At 42.4% G+C, this 18,639-nt stretch overlaps 1 protein-coding gene across 3 annotated transcripts in view; it reads left to right on the plus strand.

Moving 5' to 3' along the window:
• The window catches only part of VIL1 (villin 1), a 426,415-nt gene that overhangs the window by 247,031 nt on the left and 160,745 nt on the right, over positions 1–18,639 (plus strand). For all 3 annotated transcript variants that reach the window (XM_069616842.1, XM_069616840.1, XM_069616841.1), the window contains exons 6-10: positions 112–222; positions 4,599–4,801; positions 12,560–12,638; positions 14,633–14,731; positions 15,487–15,640. In XM_069616842.1, coding sequence (XP_069472943.1) covers positions 112–222; positions 4,599–4,801; positions 12,560–12,638; positions 14,633–14,731; positions 15,487–15,640 — 646 coding nt within the window. The remainder of the gene's footprint in view (positions 1–111; positions 223–4,598; positions 4,802–12,559; positions 12,639–14,632; positions 14,732–15,486; positions 15,641–18,639) is intronic.

Raw genomic sequence — 18,639 nt, forward strand, 5'->3', positions numbered from 1 at the left:
AGCAGTGTGCATTGTAATGCACCCATGGTTCTATTACAGGTGGATATGAGTTGGCATGCAGTTGGAACGCTACTTAGTGTATGTTGTAACACACTCATTATTCCATTACAGGTAGATATGAGTTGGGACAGTTTCAACCTGGGCGACGTCTTCCTACTGGACCTGGGGAAGCTGATCGTCCAATGGAATGGGCCGCAGAGCAACCGGATGGAAAGGATAAAGGTACTGCTCCTGGAGGGTCTGGTAGGCTCTACTGGGAGAGCCCAACAGGAATCAATCACCCAGGCAAAGGGGCTTCTACACCTGCTGCGGACACTTCTGCCCTGTATATTTCTATGTATGAACATAAGGGCAGCAGCAAGTTGATTATGAGATGAATGCCTATATCAGCTGGGTGACTGTCTATATCAATGTGACGCAGACTGTTACAGTGATTGGGAGGATGACTTCAAGCCTGTTCACCTCTGGTTTTTAGGGTGATTGGTGTGCTTTTTGGTAGGGTGATTGAAAGGAATGGTTAATAAGGAGATCAGGAGGGGGGGCTGGGATGCTCTTAGAAAGCATGTTGACAAAGTAATTGGTAGGATTATTATCTTTGTGTCTGGGATGGTGACTGGTCGTGTGATTGGCAGAGTGGTTGATAGGGTGGTTTGCAAGGTTGATGGTCTATTGGGTGGTAGTATAATGGTTGGAAATATGATTGGCAGGGTGATTGGGGATTGGATTGATAGGGTTGTTGACAGGCTGTCAACGTGATTGGCATGGTGAGTGGCACGATGATAAGTAGGGTGACTGTCAAGCTGACTGGTACAGTAATTGGCAAGCTGATAATAAGGATGAATGGTGGGTTAACTGGCAGTGTGATGGGCAAGTTAATCAGAATAGTAGGCTGTTAAGCAGGGTGCTTGGCAAGTTGGTTGGTGGGATGATTGGCAGGGTGATATGTAGAGTAATTGGGAGTCTGACTGGTGGGGGATTGTTGGTTTCCATTCCATTTTCTAGATTACACACTGTATGAATGGTTAGACATATTCCGCACTTGTAAAGGGTCAGCACCGTAAACCCTACCACCATTAAATGCCTTCCCAGGGTCTCTGTGAATTTTCCACACGATTTTGTATTGGTGCATGTTAGAGTGATTTTCTTTAGGCAGTTATCTACAAAAAGTGATTTTAGAAATAATCCACCATCCTTTTTGCTAATAATCATTGCTAGTTGATGAATCCTTACTTATATAACGTAATTGTTGTGAATAATTCGTCAACATGGGTTCCACATCATACGTAAGCGCTTCTTCAGGGCTAGGGGTAAACGAATCAATGGTGAAGGGTGCTCACAAAGGAGCGTCATTCCTGGGGGAAAAATCAGTCCAGATGCAGGATTTCAGGAGAAAATGAAATTCCTCACTGACTGGAGCCTCCAGACAAGAAATACATGTGCATCAGCTGTTTATATATCACAAAAACGCCTACACCAAACATGCATGCGTGTCTTGGCTCTGAGGATATATTTTCTATGTAGGTGATGTCGGTCTAATGCATGCACCTTGTCCAACCGCAGGCCCCGCGGACTGGGATCCTGACAGGTTTTCAGGATATCCCACATTAATTATTCATGAGGGAAAATGTGCACACATTTAGAATCATTGTATGCAAATTTATCTTGTGAATATTAATGAGGGGTATTCTGAAAACCCAACATGGATCCGACCCTCGAGGCCTGAAACTGGGCAACCCTGAATCGTCCTATGAATCGAGAAATACTTGGGATGTTCAGAAAAGATTTCAGAAATGAGAGAATTCTAGAAAGGGACAGGTGTCAAGCATGAGGTACCATCTCCTCCCCTTGGGACTCAAGTTTATATCCATGGGTCCTGGGTAGGAGGAGTTACACCCATAAAACAAACCTGCTGCACCTTGGAGAGCCAGATGGCTTTGCAGATAACTTGACCTCAGCCAATTCAGAGCTTTATCTGTGTTTGTAAAGGGTGACAGTTTGTTGACTTGGAGGCCTCCCCGTTTTGATAAACTGCTCTGCTTTTTTATAAACTCCTCTCCTTCCATCTGCAAATCCCCTGTTTTATATGCAGTGCTCTCAGTTTTGGCAGATGAGAGAAATGGTGCATTGGAAGCTCCAGTGATCTGCTAAGAGTGCAGAAACAGATCAGCCAGGATTAGGATGTCCAGTGGTTTAACAGCCGCCAGTTTAGCCACTAGACCAGGGGCCTCGTTATGGATACGCCAGTGCAGGGAGAAAATTGCTACTTTTACCGCACAGCCATAAGTCTGGAGGTGATGTTTAGGAAAAACCTCCAGCTTTTTACTAGAGGTTTTGCTTCCAATAAACAGAGAATTACCCCAGCCAAAATTACCCTCAGTAATAATTTTTCCAAAACCTTAAAGAGTCATATAGAACTCCATAATGGTGATTAACACCACCACTTCACCACTCACAGTGATTTTCCCTCAAACAGAGTGGCGGTTACTGTTTTCGAGATTGGTGGTATTTCCTCCAGAAATACCCTGTACTTGTAATGAGACCCCATATCTCTTATCTACTGTGGCGCGTAGGATCTGTCTGTATATGTCTCGACCGATGCATCTATGAAAGATAGCAGCCTACTTAGACTGAAATACCCAATTAAAGGATTTGCCTTGATGCATTCTGCAGGAGGATTTCCTTTTTTAGGTAGATCATTTTAAATAGCAGCCAAGTAAATAAAACGCATAAGCCTTATTTGAGGCGTCAAGTTACAGAGTCCCTATAAAAATGCACCTTCCACTCCATTTTCGTTGTATTTAATGCACAGAACTGGCGAACGGAGCATATCGTTCGCTGCATCACTTGGCACAGCTCTGTGAATTTCCACCTGCACCTAATGTTTATGCGGGTGGTGTAGCATGAATCCTTTCAGATTCTGCTTGTGTAATAACCGTAAAAAACAGATGGAATCCAATGGGATTCCAGCCACCAGGGATTCCAAAGGGATTCCAGCCACCAGTGGAATCCAAAGGGATTCCAGCCACCAGTGGAATCCAAAGGGATTCCATCCACCGGGTACATCAATGTGGGGTCACTACTGCTTGTTTTCAGATTCGGGGATAACATGTCACAGAGGATAAGAATCACCCAGATTCCTGTGCCCTTTGTCTACCTAAGCATAAGCAGCCGCTCTGTTAAATTTACCCTCACAATGTAGCTGATTGTGTCTTTGAATGCTGAACGGTTCTTTCATGTGTGGGATGAAATGTTTACATAAGATATGTTTCCAGATTAAATTCCATTAAAAGGTCTTCCCATTACCCATAGAAAATAAGTGGCACAAAGATATCAACACAGACTCTAGTTCCTCAGGAATAAATCATGTATCATACCTTTATTTATCTCTCTACATTTCACTTGATCTCTCTGTAGTGTGCATCAATTTCCTTTTTTGTAAAAATAAAAAAATAGAAAAGAAAGATAGAAAAAGATTTTTCATTACAAGATAAACCTTAAAATATCTGTTACCTCATTTCCACTTTTAAAAAATATATAGAAAAGCAAACAAAATACATATGACGTTAATTACAAAAATTATGAACATGGACACATTTTCTTATTCTACAATGAATCTCAAAGCATAAAATTAAAATATAATAGTAATATTGTCTTATTAGAATGTACACAAAAGATGTTACTCTCAACTCACACTATTGATTGTCCACAAATAATATTACACTCTAGCGCTATAAAATGGCCAACCGGTTTCGTGTGGCTGTGTCTTCCGCATGTAGCAATTTATCCACATAATATTACACTCTAGCGCTATAAGATGGCCAACCGGTTTCGCCTGGCTGTGTCTTCCGCATGGAGCAATTTATCCACATAATATTACACTCTAGCGGTATAAGATGGCCAACCGGTTTCGCGTGGCTGTGTCTTCCGCATGGAGCAATTTATCCACATAATATTACACTCTAGCGCTATAAGATGGCCAACCGGTTTCGCCTGGCTGTGTCTTCCGCATGGAGCAATTTATCCACATAATATTACACTCTAGCGCTATAAGATGGCCAACCGGTTTCGCGTGGCTGTGTCTTCCGCATGGAGCAATTTATCCACATAATATTACACTCTAGCGCTATAAGATGGCCAACCGGTTTCGCGTGGCTGTGTCTTCCGCATGGAGCAATTTATCCACATAATATTACACTCTAGCGCTATAAGATGGCCAACCGGTTTCGCCTGGCTGTGTCTTCCGCATGGAGCAATTTATCCACAATACACAACAAGCATTGTTGCAATCTGACCCAGCCCTCCTGCTTATAATGGTGACTAAATTAAACACAAGATATGTTATGATGCACACTTTTAACTGAATAATTTACAGGCTCGGGAATTTAATAAAAAAATCTTCAATAAATATGTGCCCTTGTCATAGAGGCCAAAATATTATATTTTACAACCACTGCCAAAGGGATGGCTAAGAAAAATCACATGGTTTGTGTAAACTCCAGATTTAGCAATTCTCAAGTACCTTTGCCATCCGATTGTTGGGGGTACCAGAGCTTTCAGAAATATCAGCACTGTTAAATGTCTTTTTCACCAATGCACAGGGCATGAACCTGGCCAAGGATATCAGGGATCGGGAGCGCGGAGGCCGGGCTCAAATTGGCGTGGTGGATGGCGAAGACGAAGCCGCCTCGGCAGAGCTAATGTCACTCCTGAAGCATGTTCTGGGTGAGAGGCGGGAAATCAAGCCCCCCATCCCTGATGAAATTGTGGATCAGAAGTTGAAGACATCGCTCAAGCTCTACCAGTAAGTCATGTTTGACGGGAGGCGGGTTCGTACAAAATAGGTCATTTTGGGACGTCATTCACTCTAAGATTTTGAACCCCCTCACAACTCTGAGGCAATCCTGTTTTCTCTGGTGGAGGAGTCCAATTTTGTGCTCCTTAATCCAGTCCCCCATATTCCATAAGCATTGATATATGGATGATTTGTCATAGGATTTATTTTTCTTGGGGTAGTATATGCAACAAGGACATGTATGATGATGCTCTTGATTTTCAGTGAGTTAAGCTATAGAACAGATGCCAAATTATTACCTGTAAAAACCATAAGTTACTGATAATGTTCTGTGAGTGCATGTCTGCATATAGGGAATGGTTGAAAAATTTGAAAACAGACTATTAAACTGAGTAATACATTAAAAACCAAACATATAGCAAGCATCATGTCAAATAACAAATGTATGTGATTTAAGTGCAGTCATGGTTGTACGTGCTGCTGCAAAGGAATTTTCACAATGTACGAGGCTTATGGAATAATTGTACGGTGTCGGCACGTTCTTTTGGCATACACTTTTGGGCTTAAGAGGTCTTCTTCAGGACAAGGCAAATGCAATTTTTTAGGCCTTTAAGTACCAGCAGCATAGCATCATTGTAGGCACTTTTTTGTCCTGGCTAGGTGGAAAACCATGTCACAATCCGATGAGTGCCATCCCTCGTCTCATTGCCTGACATTATGTTCTATGAGACATCGCAATTTCTTTTCCGTTTCAATTTGAGCTGTACACAAAGCGTTGCTCTAGCTGCAGTTTGCTACATATGAAACTTGTGATTGATTTGGGGGTTTTCCACACAATTAACTGAGGTTGTCAAACTGTGAGTATATTGGAGTTGTCAAACTTGGACGAGACTGCGATTGTACAAATTAGCTGTAGGCTGGGATTTTCATACTAGAAGTACAGTGGCTTATGTATACTGGAATTAACCTGCCATCTTTCAAATTGGGAATATACTGGAGTACAGCCCTTGATTTGTTTTGCCCACCCGCTCCTCCGGTGCGAACACCAGCGTTCCTGTTGCTAGGCAACACTCTAGGTCACTCCTCCAGCCTCAGACTCACCCGGGTCTGACTGCCTCATTAAATCCCACCTGTGCAAAACCCAGGCGAAGTCAAGGAAAGTCAGACCTCGCTGTCTGCGGGATCCATGGCCTGTGTTATCTACCATTGTTTTGAAGGAGACTGAAGGGTAGCCGGATATTCCCTCAGTCCCGTTCTGAGGTCGTGAGCAGCATCTTGTCTACCAGCTGCTGTATTGGAGTACAGCCTTCGATATGATTTGCCTGCCCACTCCTCTGGTGTGAACACTGGCGTTCCCGTTGCTAGGTAATGCTGGAGGCCACTCCTCCAGCCTCAGACTCACCCGGCTCTGACTGCCTTATTACATCTGGCCTGGGTGAAGCCAAGGCGAAGTCAGGGAAAGTCAGACCTCGCTGTCTACTGCTGTCCGTGGAAAGACGCGGCTCATCACTGCCATTTTCACCCAACGACACAGCTGTGGTTCGCACGCACCAATGCAGCGTCTGGTGGCTTCACCTTCACTTCCATTCCAAGCACATGCACATCCAGCACTCGCAATTGCTGGTTATTTTATGTTCACCACCACTCTTGTGCTAGGTCACTATTGCTCCTTCCTACAATATTTGTTTTTCCCCTCATCTTGGCACTATGAGGGGGAACACGCCTGTACAGAAATAACACTTGTGTGCAGGCGTGTTATAAATGCCACATCATATCATATCTACGCCACCTGCACATTCTCAGGTTTAACTCCTAGGCTCCCCTCCTTGGAACTATGCTGATCTCACCTATCCCCTTTGCACGGTCATTAATCTGGGTCTGTGGAATGCTAGATCTTTATGCAATACATCATCTTCTTTACTGGAAAATCTACACTTACTTTGCATTACCGAGACCTGGATTCCTTCCTTCAATACTACTGTCCCCTCTTCCATCTCTACCTCTCTTACTTCATTTGGGCATACCCCCACATCGCTGCTTATGGGGGCGGTAGTGGAAACCTCTTTCATTCTCATTTTTACTTGCTCCTTCTACCCTTGCCTTGCCGTCCTTTACCTCGCTGGAATTTCCATATACTGTCTTCTCTAAGCCCTATCCAATTTCATTTTGACTTATCTACCGCCTGCCCGGTCCAATTGGTTCATTTTGTGAGGACATTGACACTCTTCTTTCCTCAATTCTTCCTTCAATTGCCCCCTTTATTTATACTTTTAGGAGACTTTAATCTCTTTTCTACTCACTCTACTATCCCCTTGCTCTCAATACCGCACTCCTACTTTCGTACTCCTCTTCTTACCCCATGTCTCATATATCTGGCTCCTACTAAGATCTCATCTTTACCTTTCCCCTGTCTACCTCCTCTGTCTCTTGACTGCTGGTCTACTTCTCCGATCACTATCTCCTTTGTGTCTCAATCTTCCCAACGTCCCCCATTATTGTTGTTCCATCTCCTGCTTCTTCTTCTTATCTTCAACGCGACTTGCACAATTTAAATACCCCTCTCTTTATTTCTTCTTGTACTTCTGTTCTTCCTTCTCATTCATCTTTTGCCATTCTGACTGCCGATGATGCTGCGTCTACTCTTTTCTCTTCTCTTTCTTCCTCACTTGACAGTCTTTATCTGGCTTCTGCTTTTCAACCCTCCCGTAAACCTCTGCAACCTTGGTTTTCCTCTCATCTTTGCGCATTGCGTCGTTCTCTCCATCACATTGAGTGGTGCTCGCTCAAGTCTAAGGCTGAAGGGAATTATGATTCATACTTCTCTTACCATGCTCTTTATGATGATTCCCTTATTACTGCTAAACGTTCCTACTTTTCTTCTCTGCTTTTTACTCAATCAACTCATCCTAGGCATCTTTTCCAAACTCTCTCTCGCCTTCTCTCTCCCCCTACTCCTGATCACTCTATCAATTCTACGCTATGAGCTACTGATTTTGCACTATTCCTTTCTTCAAAGGTGGCCTCTCTTCGCTCAGTTGAGTCCTCTGCTCCCCTGCTACTTTCGAGGCCTCCTACCTCAGTCACTAAAGAAACTATTTCCTGTTTCACTTTAATTACCAAAGAGGAGACGTCTCTTCTGTTCATCCGAGCCCATCCTATTTCCTCCCCTTCTGATCCTATACCCTCAGCACTTATTCCTAAAATCTATTCCTCTCTTGTTGCTTATCTTACTTCTTTCTTTAATATCTGTTTTCAATCCACTACCTTTCATCCTCATTTAAGCATGCCTCAGTCATTCCCATTTTGAAGAAACCTTCTGCAGACCCTTCTTTGACCTCTAATATTTTCCCTATTTCTTTATTGCCTTATCTTTCTAAAATACTTGCACGCATTGTTTATTCTCAACTTTCTAGTTTTGTTTCTGACAACGCTATTCTTCCTCACTTTCAGTCAGGATTTCGACCTATTCATTCTACTGAAACTGCCCTTCATTCTGTTCTAGATTCTCTTCTGTCTGCTTGTTACTCTAAACACTCATCTCTTCTTCTTCTCGATTTATCTGCTGCTTTCGACACAGTTGACCACTCTCTTCGGCTAGCTTCCCTTTCTTCCTTTGGTTTCACCGGGTCGGTTCTTTCCTGGTTTAAATCATACCTATCCCAACGGACATTCTAGTTTCTTGGTTGGGGGCTTCCTCTGATACGCTCCGACTTATTCACAGTGCCCCTCAAGGCTCAGTCCTTGGCCCCTTCCTTTCCTCTCACTATACTTCCCCCTTGGCTGGAGTTATTTCCTCTTCTGGTATCTCCCATCACTTCTATGCTGTTGACACCCATCCCTTTCTTTTTCTTTCTTCATGCTCTACTGTTATTCACACTAAACTTTCCACAGGTCTCCTGGCCATCCAATCTTAGATGTCGGCTCATTTTCTGGCTCTTAACGCAGCCAAAACTGAGGTACATTTCCTCCCTGCTAATACGATTCCATATCCTCTCTCTCCTTCCTTTGTTTCATTTCCTCCTTCCCAATCATCTATTTCTCTTACAGCTCATAACCTAGGACTTTATTTCGAATCGGAGCTGTCCTTTAAGCACCACATTTCTCTATCTGCACATGCTTGTCGTTTTCATCTATATAATATCCGTAAAGCTTGTCTATTCCTAACCTTCGATGCCACCAAGCTCTTGATATCTTCGTTAATCTTAACTCGCCTTCTTTACTGTTCCGCTGCCCTTTTTGTCCTTCCTCTTACCCGTTTTGAACCTCTTAAATCTATTTTCAATGCTGCTAGTCACTTACTTTTTCTTCTAGCCCCTCGTGACTCTATTTCTTCTTCACGTTCTACTCTTAGCTGTCTTTCTTTCCAGTCCCTTCTCAAATTTAACTTCTTATGTCTAGTTTCTAAATCTCTCTATGGCCTCGTGCCAGATTATCTCTCTTCTCTGGTTTCATTATACACCCACACTCGCACACTTCGTTCTTGCTCTCAATTTCACCTTGTCTCCCTTCGTCCCCCCTGCGCGCAATCACGTTTTTGTTATTTTTCTTTGTTGGCCCCCTCTGTATTGGAACGCTCTTCCCCTGTCCCTTCGCTCCACCACAGTGCTCTCTTTGTTCGGTGACTCTTAAAATGGCACCCTACTTTTTGCTGTTATTTCTCATTTATTGTACCGCTTGATTCTATGCACAGCGCTTTGGTGTAAAGCGCTTTATAAAACTCAAATAAAATAGAAAAGAAAAATACAAATACTTGAATTGTGTAGCAGTGAGATGGAAGTATACTGGAATTATGCACCATTGTGTCGTGCGTGACAGTATATTTGGAGTAAAATATAATTGCGTAATGTAATCTGGCAGTAGAATGACTTTCTATATAATAGAATACTAAACAAAATGTTAAAATATTATGATTCTAAAATGTCAACTATACTGGCAACAACTGGTAATGGTTCCATGTGTTTATAACGAAAACCAAAATAACGACATACATTTTCAGTGACACTTAATAACGAAAAGAGTCGATTTCTTTTTCTCTTTGTTATTTTGGGGGTCCCCCCAAATCCCCTGTTTCTACAGCTTGTTTACCCTCCCCCCAACTACCCCAGCCCCCATATATAATTTAACTAAATATTTTTTTGTCGTTATTTAGGTGTCACTGAAAATGTTTGTTGTTATTTATTTTTCATTATTAACACTGAATACCCTGGTAATATACTGCGGCTGTTTGGTGGGTACAGGAATTGTGCAAACTGGGACTGTGAAATGTGGGAATAGACTAGGACTTTCAAACTGGCAATCTGCTATATAGGTTGGGAATATACTTGGTGGCCAGGATTACACACACTCATGCATGGGTTAGGATAGTAAAACTGGTAGGATGCCGGGATTAGAAATCTTCGGAGTTTAGTGGTATTGTCTAGACTGGGCAAATACCTGTGTTTTGCCAAATGGGAGGGTAATGCAAATGTGTAACAGTAAATTGGTGTTAGACAGAGATTCAGCAAATTGGATTGTAAAACTGTGTGTATGTAGTGGGAAAATGCAAACTGGGTGTATGCTGGGATCGGGCAAACAGTAAACATACTGCAATTGCCAAACTGGGAATGTAGGGAAACTGTCTAACTAGAAATATACTGGTGTTGTACAAAATGGAAATATATTGTTAGTGTACAACTGGGAGTAGTCTTGGATTGTGCAAACTGAGATTATCAACCTAGGAGCATAATGACATTTTGAAAGCTAGCAGTATTTTGGGATTGTCAGACTGGGAATATAAATCCATACTGCAAACTAGGAATATACTGTTTTGTGTCTATCTGGATATTTGCTGGGATTGTGCGGATTCAAAAATACCCCAAAATCTGTGAACTGGGAGTCAACGGGAATTTCATATGCGTATCATGTAATTTTGCTAACCGGGTTCTAAAATGGTGAATGTACAGTGATTGTGTAAAAAGGGTCTGCTCATTTTGTGCAAACTTGGAATACACTTTGACTGCATAAAATAGAATATACTGTCTTTGTTCAACCAGAAATATAGCAAGCTTCTTGTGAGGGTATTGCAATTGGCAAATTAGGAATGTACATGAGTAGTGTAAACTGTGAGTACACTGGGATTGTCAATCTAGAAATACTCTGGTATTGCGTAAAATAGGAAAATACTGCAATTCAGCTGGTGGGTGGGGAATTTGAAAATTGGGCGTATGCCTAGATTGGCAGACTGAAAGTATAGTTGCATCGTCAAACTCAGAGTTAAGTGGAACGTGATCAACGGAAATGTAGTGGGATTTTGCAAACTGTGTTTGTAGTGCAATTGTGTTATAGTAAACTGGAACTCTACTGGAATTGTCCAACAGTACATTGGGATTGTTTTGGTTTTGTGAAATAGCACTCTGGGATTGTACCACTATTGTTCACCAGTGAACTATGAGCATGTTGGAATTGCAAAAAAAACATATTGACAATATAAAATGTATACTGGAATTGTGCCTACTGGGATATTCTGGTAAATTGAAAAATACTGGGATTGCCAAACTGGGAATCTATTGGCACTGTCAACACAGAATATACAAGGACGATACAAAACACATGTATCTTTGAAATATACGTGGATTGTGCAAACTGACTATATACTGTTTTTTTCTATTTAGGTTTGTACTGCGGTTGTCAAACTGAGAATGTAGTGGATTTGTGTAAAATGACAATATATCGTGTTTTTCAAACTGTGTGTTTACCAGGATTGCCACATGGGCACTATATTAGGATGGTCGAACTGGGACTATACCACGGTTGGACAAACTGGGATTATACTGGCATAGTTACATTGGGAGATTATAATCCCGAAACTAGAATTGTCAAAACTGGGAATGTCCAACTGGGCGATCACAGGGACTTCTGTAACTGGGTGAATACTGGGGTTATCCAACTGGGATTGTCAAGTAGTATTTACAGTGTGAGGAAAAACTGGGTATATACTGATATGTACATACTTTATTTACACTAAGGCGGTCAAACTATGAATATGCTGAAACTATGCATGCTGGGAACGTCAATGTCGTGGATGTACTGGAACTGTGCATGCTGGCAATGTCAACCTGGACTATACTGGGTTTTTCTAACTGGGAGTATAGAGTAATTGGTCAAACCTGGTGTTTACTTGGATTTTAAAACTGGAAGTATACTGAGGTTATTAAGCTGGGAATATACTCAGGATATCCAAGTATGAGTATACTGGATTTTACTAAATGGAAGTTTAGTAGCATTGCAATCTCTCGATATACAATGCTGCAATTGTGTAAATCGGGTGTACAATTCAATTTTAAAAGCAGGAGTGTATTTGGATTGTCAAACTGAGCGTATATTGGGCTAGCCAAACTCAAGTATTGTGGATTTATCAACTGGGTGTTTACTCAAATTGGTAGCATTTTGCGAGCAATATTTACTTAAAGCGATTAAAGAGAAAGGAAACAGAGGAAAAAGATGATAAGAGCTGGGACATTATAACACAAACTGGCTTTGGCCCAGTTCTTTTATTTGTTGACAGAACTCATCAGTAACTTGCAATATCCTTTTAACATATTTTAGAGCTAATTGTATCGCATATTTAATGTAAAATTGATGGTACCTTATTCTGTATATTATCATTTCTCATGGGTAAAACGTATTGGACTTATATTATCTATTTGATTTCAGGGTCTTAGTTCTTAAGAGTTGCTTTCAATAAATGTTGACAGTTTTTCACATTGTTTTTCCCTTCCTCTCACGCAGCGTCACAGACAGCGAAGGGAACCTTGTGGTGCAGGAGGTGGCTGTGCGACCTTTGACCCAGGACTTGCTCAGTCATGAGGTAAAAATCCTATCAATACATGGAAAGTTTGGGTTTCTTAACCCCCAAAAAACTTTGTGGGCTGTGTACCTTTGGCCGATCTTTGTGATTACTCAGAAAAAAGATGTGAATGCAAAAATTCAGAATTTCTTTTAACATTTCCCCACAATTATATGCAGGAGAGATCCTTCTCCTCCCCCCGCAACCGCTCCATATTCCCTTTGTACTTTGTTTAACCCTAAACCCCCCACATATAATTTCAAGGAAATGTGCCCCTCGAAATTCGGCATTTTTGCGTTCGGTATTTTTGTCTGCTCAGTAATTGACTGATAGCCCTGCTGCGGCTTGCACACTAGAGCTGACTAAGTCGGGCATCTTTCAGAGTGATTAGCGCATGCTGTCCAAGTGCTCAGGGGGGAGTGGAGTTATGTATATGGTTAATATTGTTTTTATCATGCGCATACTTAATTCTTCGCTCGCCCTCCCCGCAGATTGCTAATGAGGTCCAGTGCGTGTTTTCTGATTAAGGGTCTGAAGCCCAATTTCATAGGAAAAAAGTAAACAACAATTGGAAACGTCCTTGCCAATATGTAACTTCGCACTATGGAGATTTCCTTAGTTTTCCAGGGAGGCTCAGTGCAATGTAGGTACTTTATCATGCATTGTTAAAAACAGAAAAAGCTGGAATTTGATCTGGAAAAGTCCCAAATGTTGGCCTGAAATTCAATGGTTTTTGACACAAATAAATTTACGAAAAAGACATTTGCTACCCGGTTTGAACTCAGTAACACTGTTTGGAATCTCACAAAGTTCTATCACGTGCTAGAAATTCAGGTCATGGATAGAAATGTCTGCCCAGGCTTACTTGCCAAAGACGGGGTCCATGATCCAACTCTGGTGACCATCAAGGTGGTAGAAGGGGAACCTCGGTATCACATCCTACCTTCCACTCATTGTCAGCCCCCCAGATCCTCTCACTGTTGCCCTCGGCGTCAATCCCTCATCTCTAGCTCACATTTAGGCCATGGTTGCGCTCACTGTCACCCTCGGTTTCTCATCCGCCCTCGCCTTCTTCTCTCAAGGTCTCGAGGCAAAGCTGCATAGGGTACAGAGTGTCTCACCGACCTTTACGGAAAGAAGCACTGAATTCCAGCACTACCAGTAGACGTCTATGCAACATTACCTCCACTCCCTAATTCCAGATACACAACCAGATATATATTCCATTACAAAGACAATGGGCATCTATTCTTTGAATTGACTTAGAACCAAACAGGATTTCAAAGGCACACATATACATCACCTGATGAGTAGAGAAACAGATGGTGAGGTATTTTTTTTAGAATTATTCAGTTGAGTATTTTGATTATTTCAAGGACTTACAATTTAAGATTTTAGAATTCCAGTGGAGGACACCCCATAAAAATAAATAATACAAATTTGAAGATACCAATTGGCAAATTAATATTTTCAGTTAATGATACCAAGGGCACTCCTATTTGAGGATCCACATTTGCAAATGAGGATTAGCTATTGAGGACATTAATATCAGGATTAATTGATTTCATAATTAAGTTCGAATCAAGCTACACTATCCAGACTACTTGCATCGATTCTATAAATTGGATTCCTGCATCAAAACTAATTGAGGATTGAATTAAAACATATACCTTGTTTTCATTAATTCATCTGTGTTTGTTTTCATTTGGGAGTAAAGCGCCTCTGGCACCTACACATATAATGATCTTGTCTATAGTTCTGTTGTTACCCTTGTGCCTGTGCGCCCCATCACTTATGCCGCCCTTCCCTAATACGTTGCATTACCCTAAGAGAGGCACTGTCTCTGGTCTTGGGTCCTTAAGTCCTGAGCTCTGGCCTTGTTCTAGGAATGAATGAAGTACCTTTAAATGTCCGGCTTCTAGAATCTGCACCTTGTCCCAGGCTGCCTTGCGATATTTAAAGCTTAAATCGTTCCCTTTCATCCTTTTGACTTTGTTGCTTCCCTTTCTGCACAGGACTGCTACATCCTGGACCAGGGAGGCCAGAAAGTCTTTGTGTGGCGGGGAAGCAATGCCACGAAGGAGGAGAAGCAACAGGCCATGAGCCGGGCACTGGTGAGTGATAAGAGTTTTGGTGTGGTGAAGGGGGTGGAGGCCACCTCTACAAAGTGATGAATAGGATCAAAGAGAGGTTGGCGTATGGGTAAAAGTATATTGAATTAAATAGTGTATTTATATCCCACTTCATGCTGGACTCCAGCTAGTAAGCACTGGTCTGGGTGTCGAATCCATGTTGCCCAGCGTTATCTTGGTCCATTTGCCATTGAGATGACAGAAAGCTTGAGACAGGCTGTTTCTTTTGAGCTGTTCAGGCTGGGGTGGTCCTGGATGGATGGATGGATGGATGGATGGATGGATGGATGGATGGATGGATGGATGGATGGATGGATGGGTTAGTGGATGGATGGATGGATGGATGGATGGATGGTTGGACGGACGGACGGACGGACGGACGGATGGATGGATGGCTCTTATGTGAGCTTTTCTTGTGCCTACATGACACATCGGTTATGGCAAATTCGCCCCAACCTTTCTAAAATGATGCCTATACCTCTGTGTGTTTCTGTTGTAGGTCTTTTTCATATAAATATTCTATAGAATAGAATAGAATACAATAGGGTGGATGGATGGATGGATGGTTGGTTGGTTGGTTGGATGGTTGGATTGTAAAATGGATGGATGGTATGAATAGGTGGAGAAATGAACAGTGGTTAGGAAACATCTTATCTGATGTCCAACCTATTTCTAGGTTCTACCTCTACTGTTCCCTTCTAATAGAACTATTTCTTTCAACTCTGTTTTTTGGGCAGAATTTTATCAAGGCCAAGAACTACACCCCTTCCACCAGTGTGGAGGTGCAGAATGATGGCGCTGAGTCCGCCATGTTCAAGCAGCTTTTCCAGAAATGGACAGTCAAAGAGCAGACCACTGGTTTAGGCAAGACGCACAGTGTCAGCAAAGTTGGTAAGTCCCCCCGTGACAAGATGTTGCATGCTGTGGCTGGAGTGGGGGTCTGCTTTTAGAGTTGCGATCCATTCGAGCATGTTTTCTTCTCTTCAGTCAATCAGAATGTGTGGAATCCAGTAGAAGCCTGCATTCCATGCTTCTGCTTTGTTCTTCTCACTGTTTCCAGCTCTCTAGCCAATCAGCAAGCTTGGAATGGAGGCTCTAAGTACCTGTAAAGCCTGCATTCCAAGCTTCCCTTTGTGATGTGAGCACACTGGATGCTTGGCAAGGAGGCATGGACTAGCTCTCATAGGAAGCCCAAGGTGAGGCCTCCCTTTTTTCTCTCTGCAAATGCTCCAATAGCGCTGGAGTGCTTATGATGTGATATGATAGTTTATTTATATAGCGCCTATACACAATGTGTTTCAAAGCGCTTCAAGGCAAGGGAGGGCAACAACGGAAAATACAGTGGCATTCTTACAGGCCATGAACAGTAAGGATGTGAAATTAACTATTGTACTCGACCTGACGACATTTCAGATAGTGCAAGAGCTAAGACATAGATAAGGAAGGGAGGGGGAGAGTGGGAAGGAAATGGAAACAGACAGGCGACTACCGTACTAGGCCTGACGACATTTCTGGTAGAGCCGGAGAAAAACAAAAGGTGAGGGAGAGGGGTGCAGAAAGGGAGGGGAGGAACAAAACAAGCGACTATCATACTAGGCCTGATGACATTTCAGATAGTGCTGGAGCGAGGGGGACAGGCAAGGAGGGGAGAGGAGACAGACAAGATTGCTATCATACTAGGTACAGGGACAATTCTGATAGAGTAAGGGCATAGAAGAAAGTAAGGGGAGGAGATAGGAAAAGGGAGAAAGGGAGAGGAGGAGGGAACAGAGAGTAAGCAGTCAAAGAGTGGAGAAGCAAGAGGGAGAGCAAATACAATTATCATTAGGCTGTAGTGCTTGTCAGTTGACCTTTGCCCACATTGGTGGGACATTAGAGGCACTTGCCTTCAGCTGGAGACCACTAGCTTGGGTTAGCATTCGCTTATCCAACACTATAACCCTCTGCTGCGGGCCCTCATGCATCAATTTGCCATCTTGTGCTGAACCTGATTTATTTACGGAGATACGCCACAGTTGTCAGAATGTCAATGCCGCCTAGACGGTTAACTCAGTGGCCACATACAAACAATATCAAAAGTGCAACTGGAAGAGCCTATATACTGAAATTATTATTATTGTCTCGGAAGGATAGGTCAGGGACAACGTGCTCACCTTGGAAGCAAGACGACACGGAGCAACACAGGTTTGATCCCCGGGTCTGTGCTTAGAAACCTATGGGTATTAAGCGCTTTCATATTATTATTTATTTATTGTGTTTTAGTTCATTACAAACCTTTCACAAATGTTCAAACATGAAAAAGGGTTTAACAAAAACTTAGTAGAAAGGAATAAAAACAATTAATCAGTGTACTGTCTGATAAAATCCTACACACAGAAAAATAATGAATTATTAATAATACGTTCTTAGTAAAATTGGAGGCATTCCTTAGGGTGGATCTCAACGACAAAGTTAATAAGTATGCTTGCCAATAAAACCATACAAACAGAATTGTAATCAATTGCTAATAGTGCATTCTTGGTAAGATCTGAGGCATTCCATAATGTGAACTGGAAGGCGGAAAAGTGCTATGTGCGTTGAGGTAGATTCTGTATTTAGGCAATAATTCCAGAAGTCTATTTGAGTCATAATCATGGACCAAATTGCCTAAAATCTACATATACTAGGTCGCTAACTTTGTGCATTCGGTGAGCACGTGTCTTGCGGTCTCACTTTTACCACACAGCCTGCATATTCGGCAAGATCTTTCCTCCAGAGGTATCTGCCACACGGCACCACAAATTGCAGCTAAGGGCAGTTGATTGGTCCGAAGCATGAGACGAAAGTAGGGACTGCTGGAGGAGGGCATTGCACTAGATGGGGCTGGGGTTTCTTATGAACAAGAGTAACCAGAGCAGTGGCCGCATAACCATGTAGTTTAGATAAATGGTCATCATTATTTCACCAGTCCCATCTATTTAATCTTCTCGAAAAAGCCCCCTTTAGGGCGTTCGACCTCGTGCCTCGTGCAAAATCTGGGGTCCACTCCATGTCGTCCAAGAGTGCATTATTTATCTTCAAGAAATTGTAACCCTTGACAAGGGGCTCCCTGGTATACAGTGTTTATATCGAATCCGTTAAAGTGAATGCACATATCTCGAGTATTTTATAACAAAAACCTTTAGAGTGAATGCATTTTGGGGTGGGGTAGAGGGTTACATTTTTTCAGGAAACGTTTGGGTTGGGTTTTTAGGGGTGTTAAACAGGGGTTTGGTGGGGGACTCGCCCGGTCCCCAAAAATGCATTCACTATGAAGGTTTTCGTTATAAAATATTTGAGATATGTGCATTCACTAAAACGGTTTCGATATAAAGACATATATCATGGGCTCCCTCTCATAGTTCTCACCAATTTTGGCGAATAACAAAGGGACATTTAGGCGTAATTCTCGATTTAAGGAAGAATTCCCCTCTTTTCGTCAGTGCTAAGCCTCTTAGGGAGATTCTGCCAAGTTCCAAACGCAAAATTTCCATCAGAGTCGACTTTGCGCCAGAAATTGCCTTCAGCCTTATTTAGCCGTCCCAAGTCCCTCATTGCTAAGGCTTCCAGGCCGGGCAATGTGGTTGGACAGAGCCATTTTTTATTCAATGCTATTATGCCTTGCATAGAGTAGCCTGCATATTGCTCAGCAAAGGTACAAGTCAGGACAGCTCATCGCTGGGCTTTCCTGGTCTTCGTATATTGAAATACAACGTACGGGTGGCGGTAGAGCGCACCTTCCTTAAGAGCCAATCGGCTAGCGCTGAGGTCCCAGTAGTGTGACCGCATCTCACCACACTGGTGGATGGCAGAATATTATGTTCATTTTGTCTTTTTAAATGTTCATTGGGATGACCAGGACTGGTACTGCC

Source organism: Ambystoma mexicanum, chromosome 9 (assembly GCF_040938575.1).
Source record: "Ambystoma mexicanum isolate Mex_15411 chromosome 9, UKY_AmexF1_1, whole genome shotgun sequence".
In the NCBI taxonomy this organism is placed as follows: Eukaryota; Metazoa; Chordata; class Amphibia; order Caudata; family Ambystomatidae; genus Ambystoma; species Ambystoma mexicanum.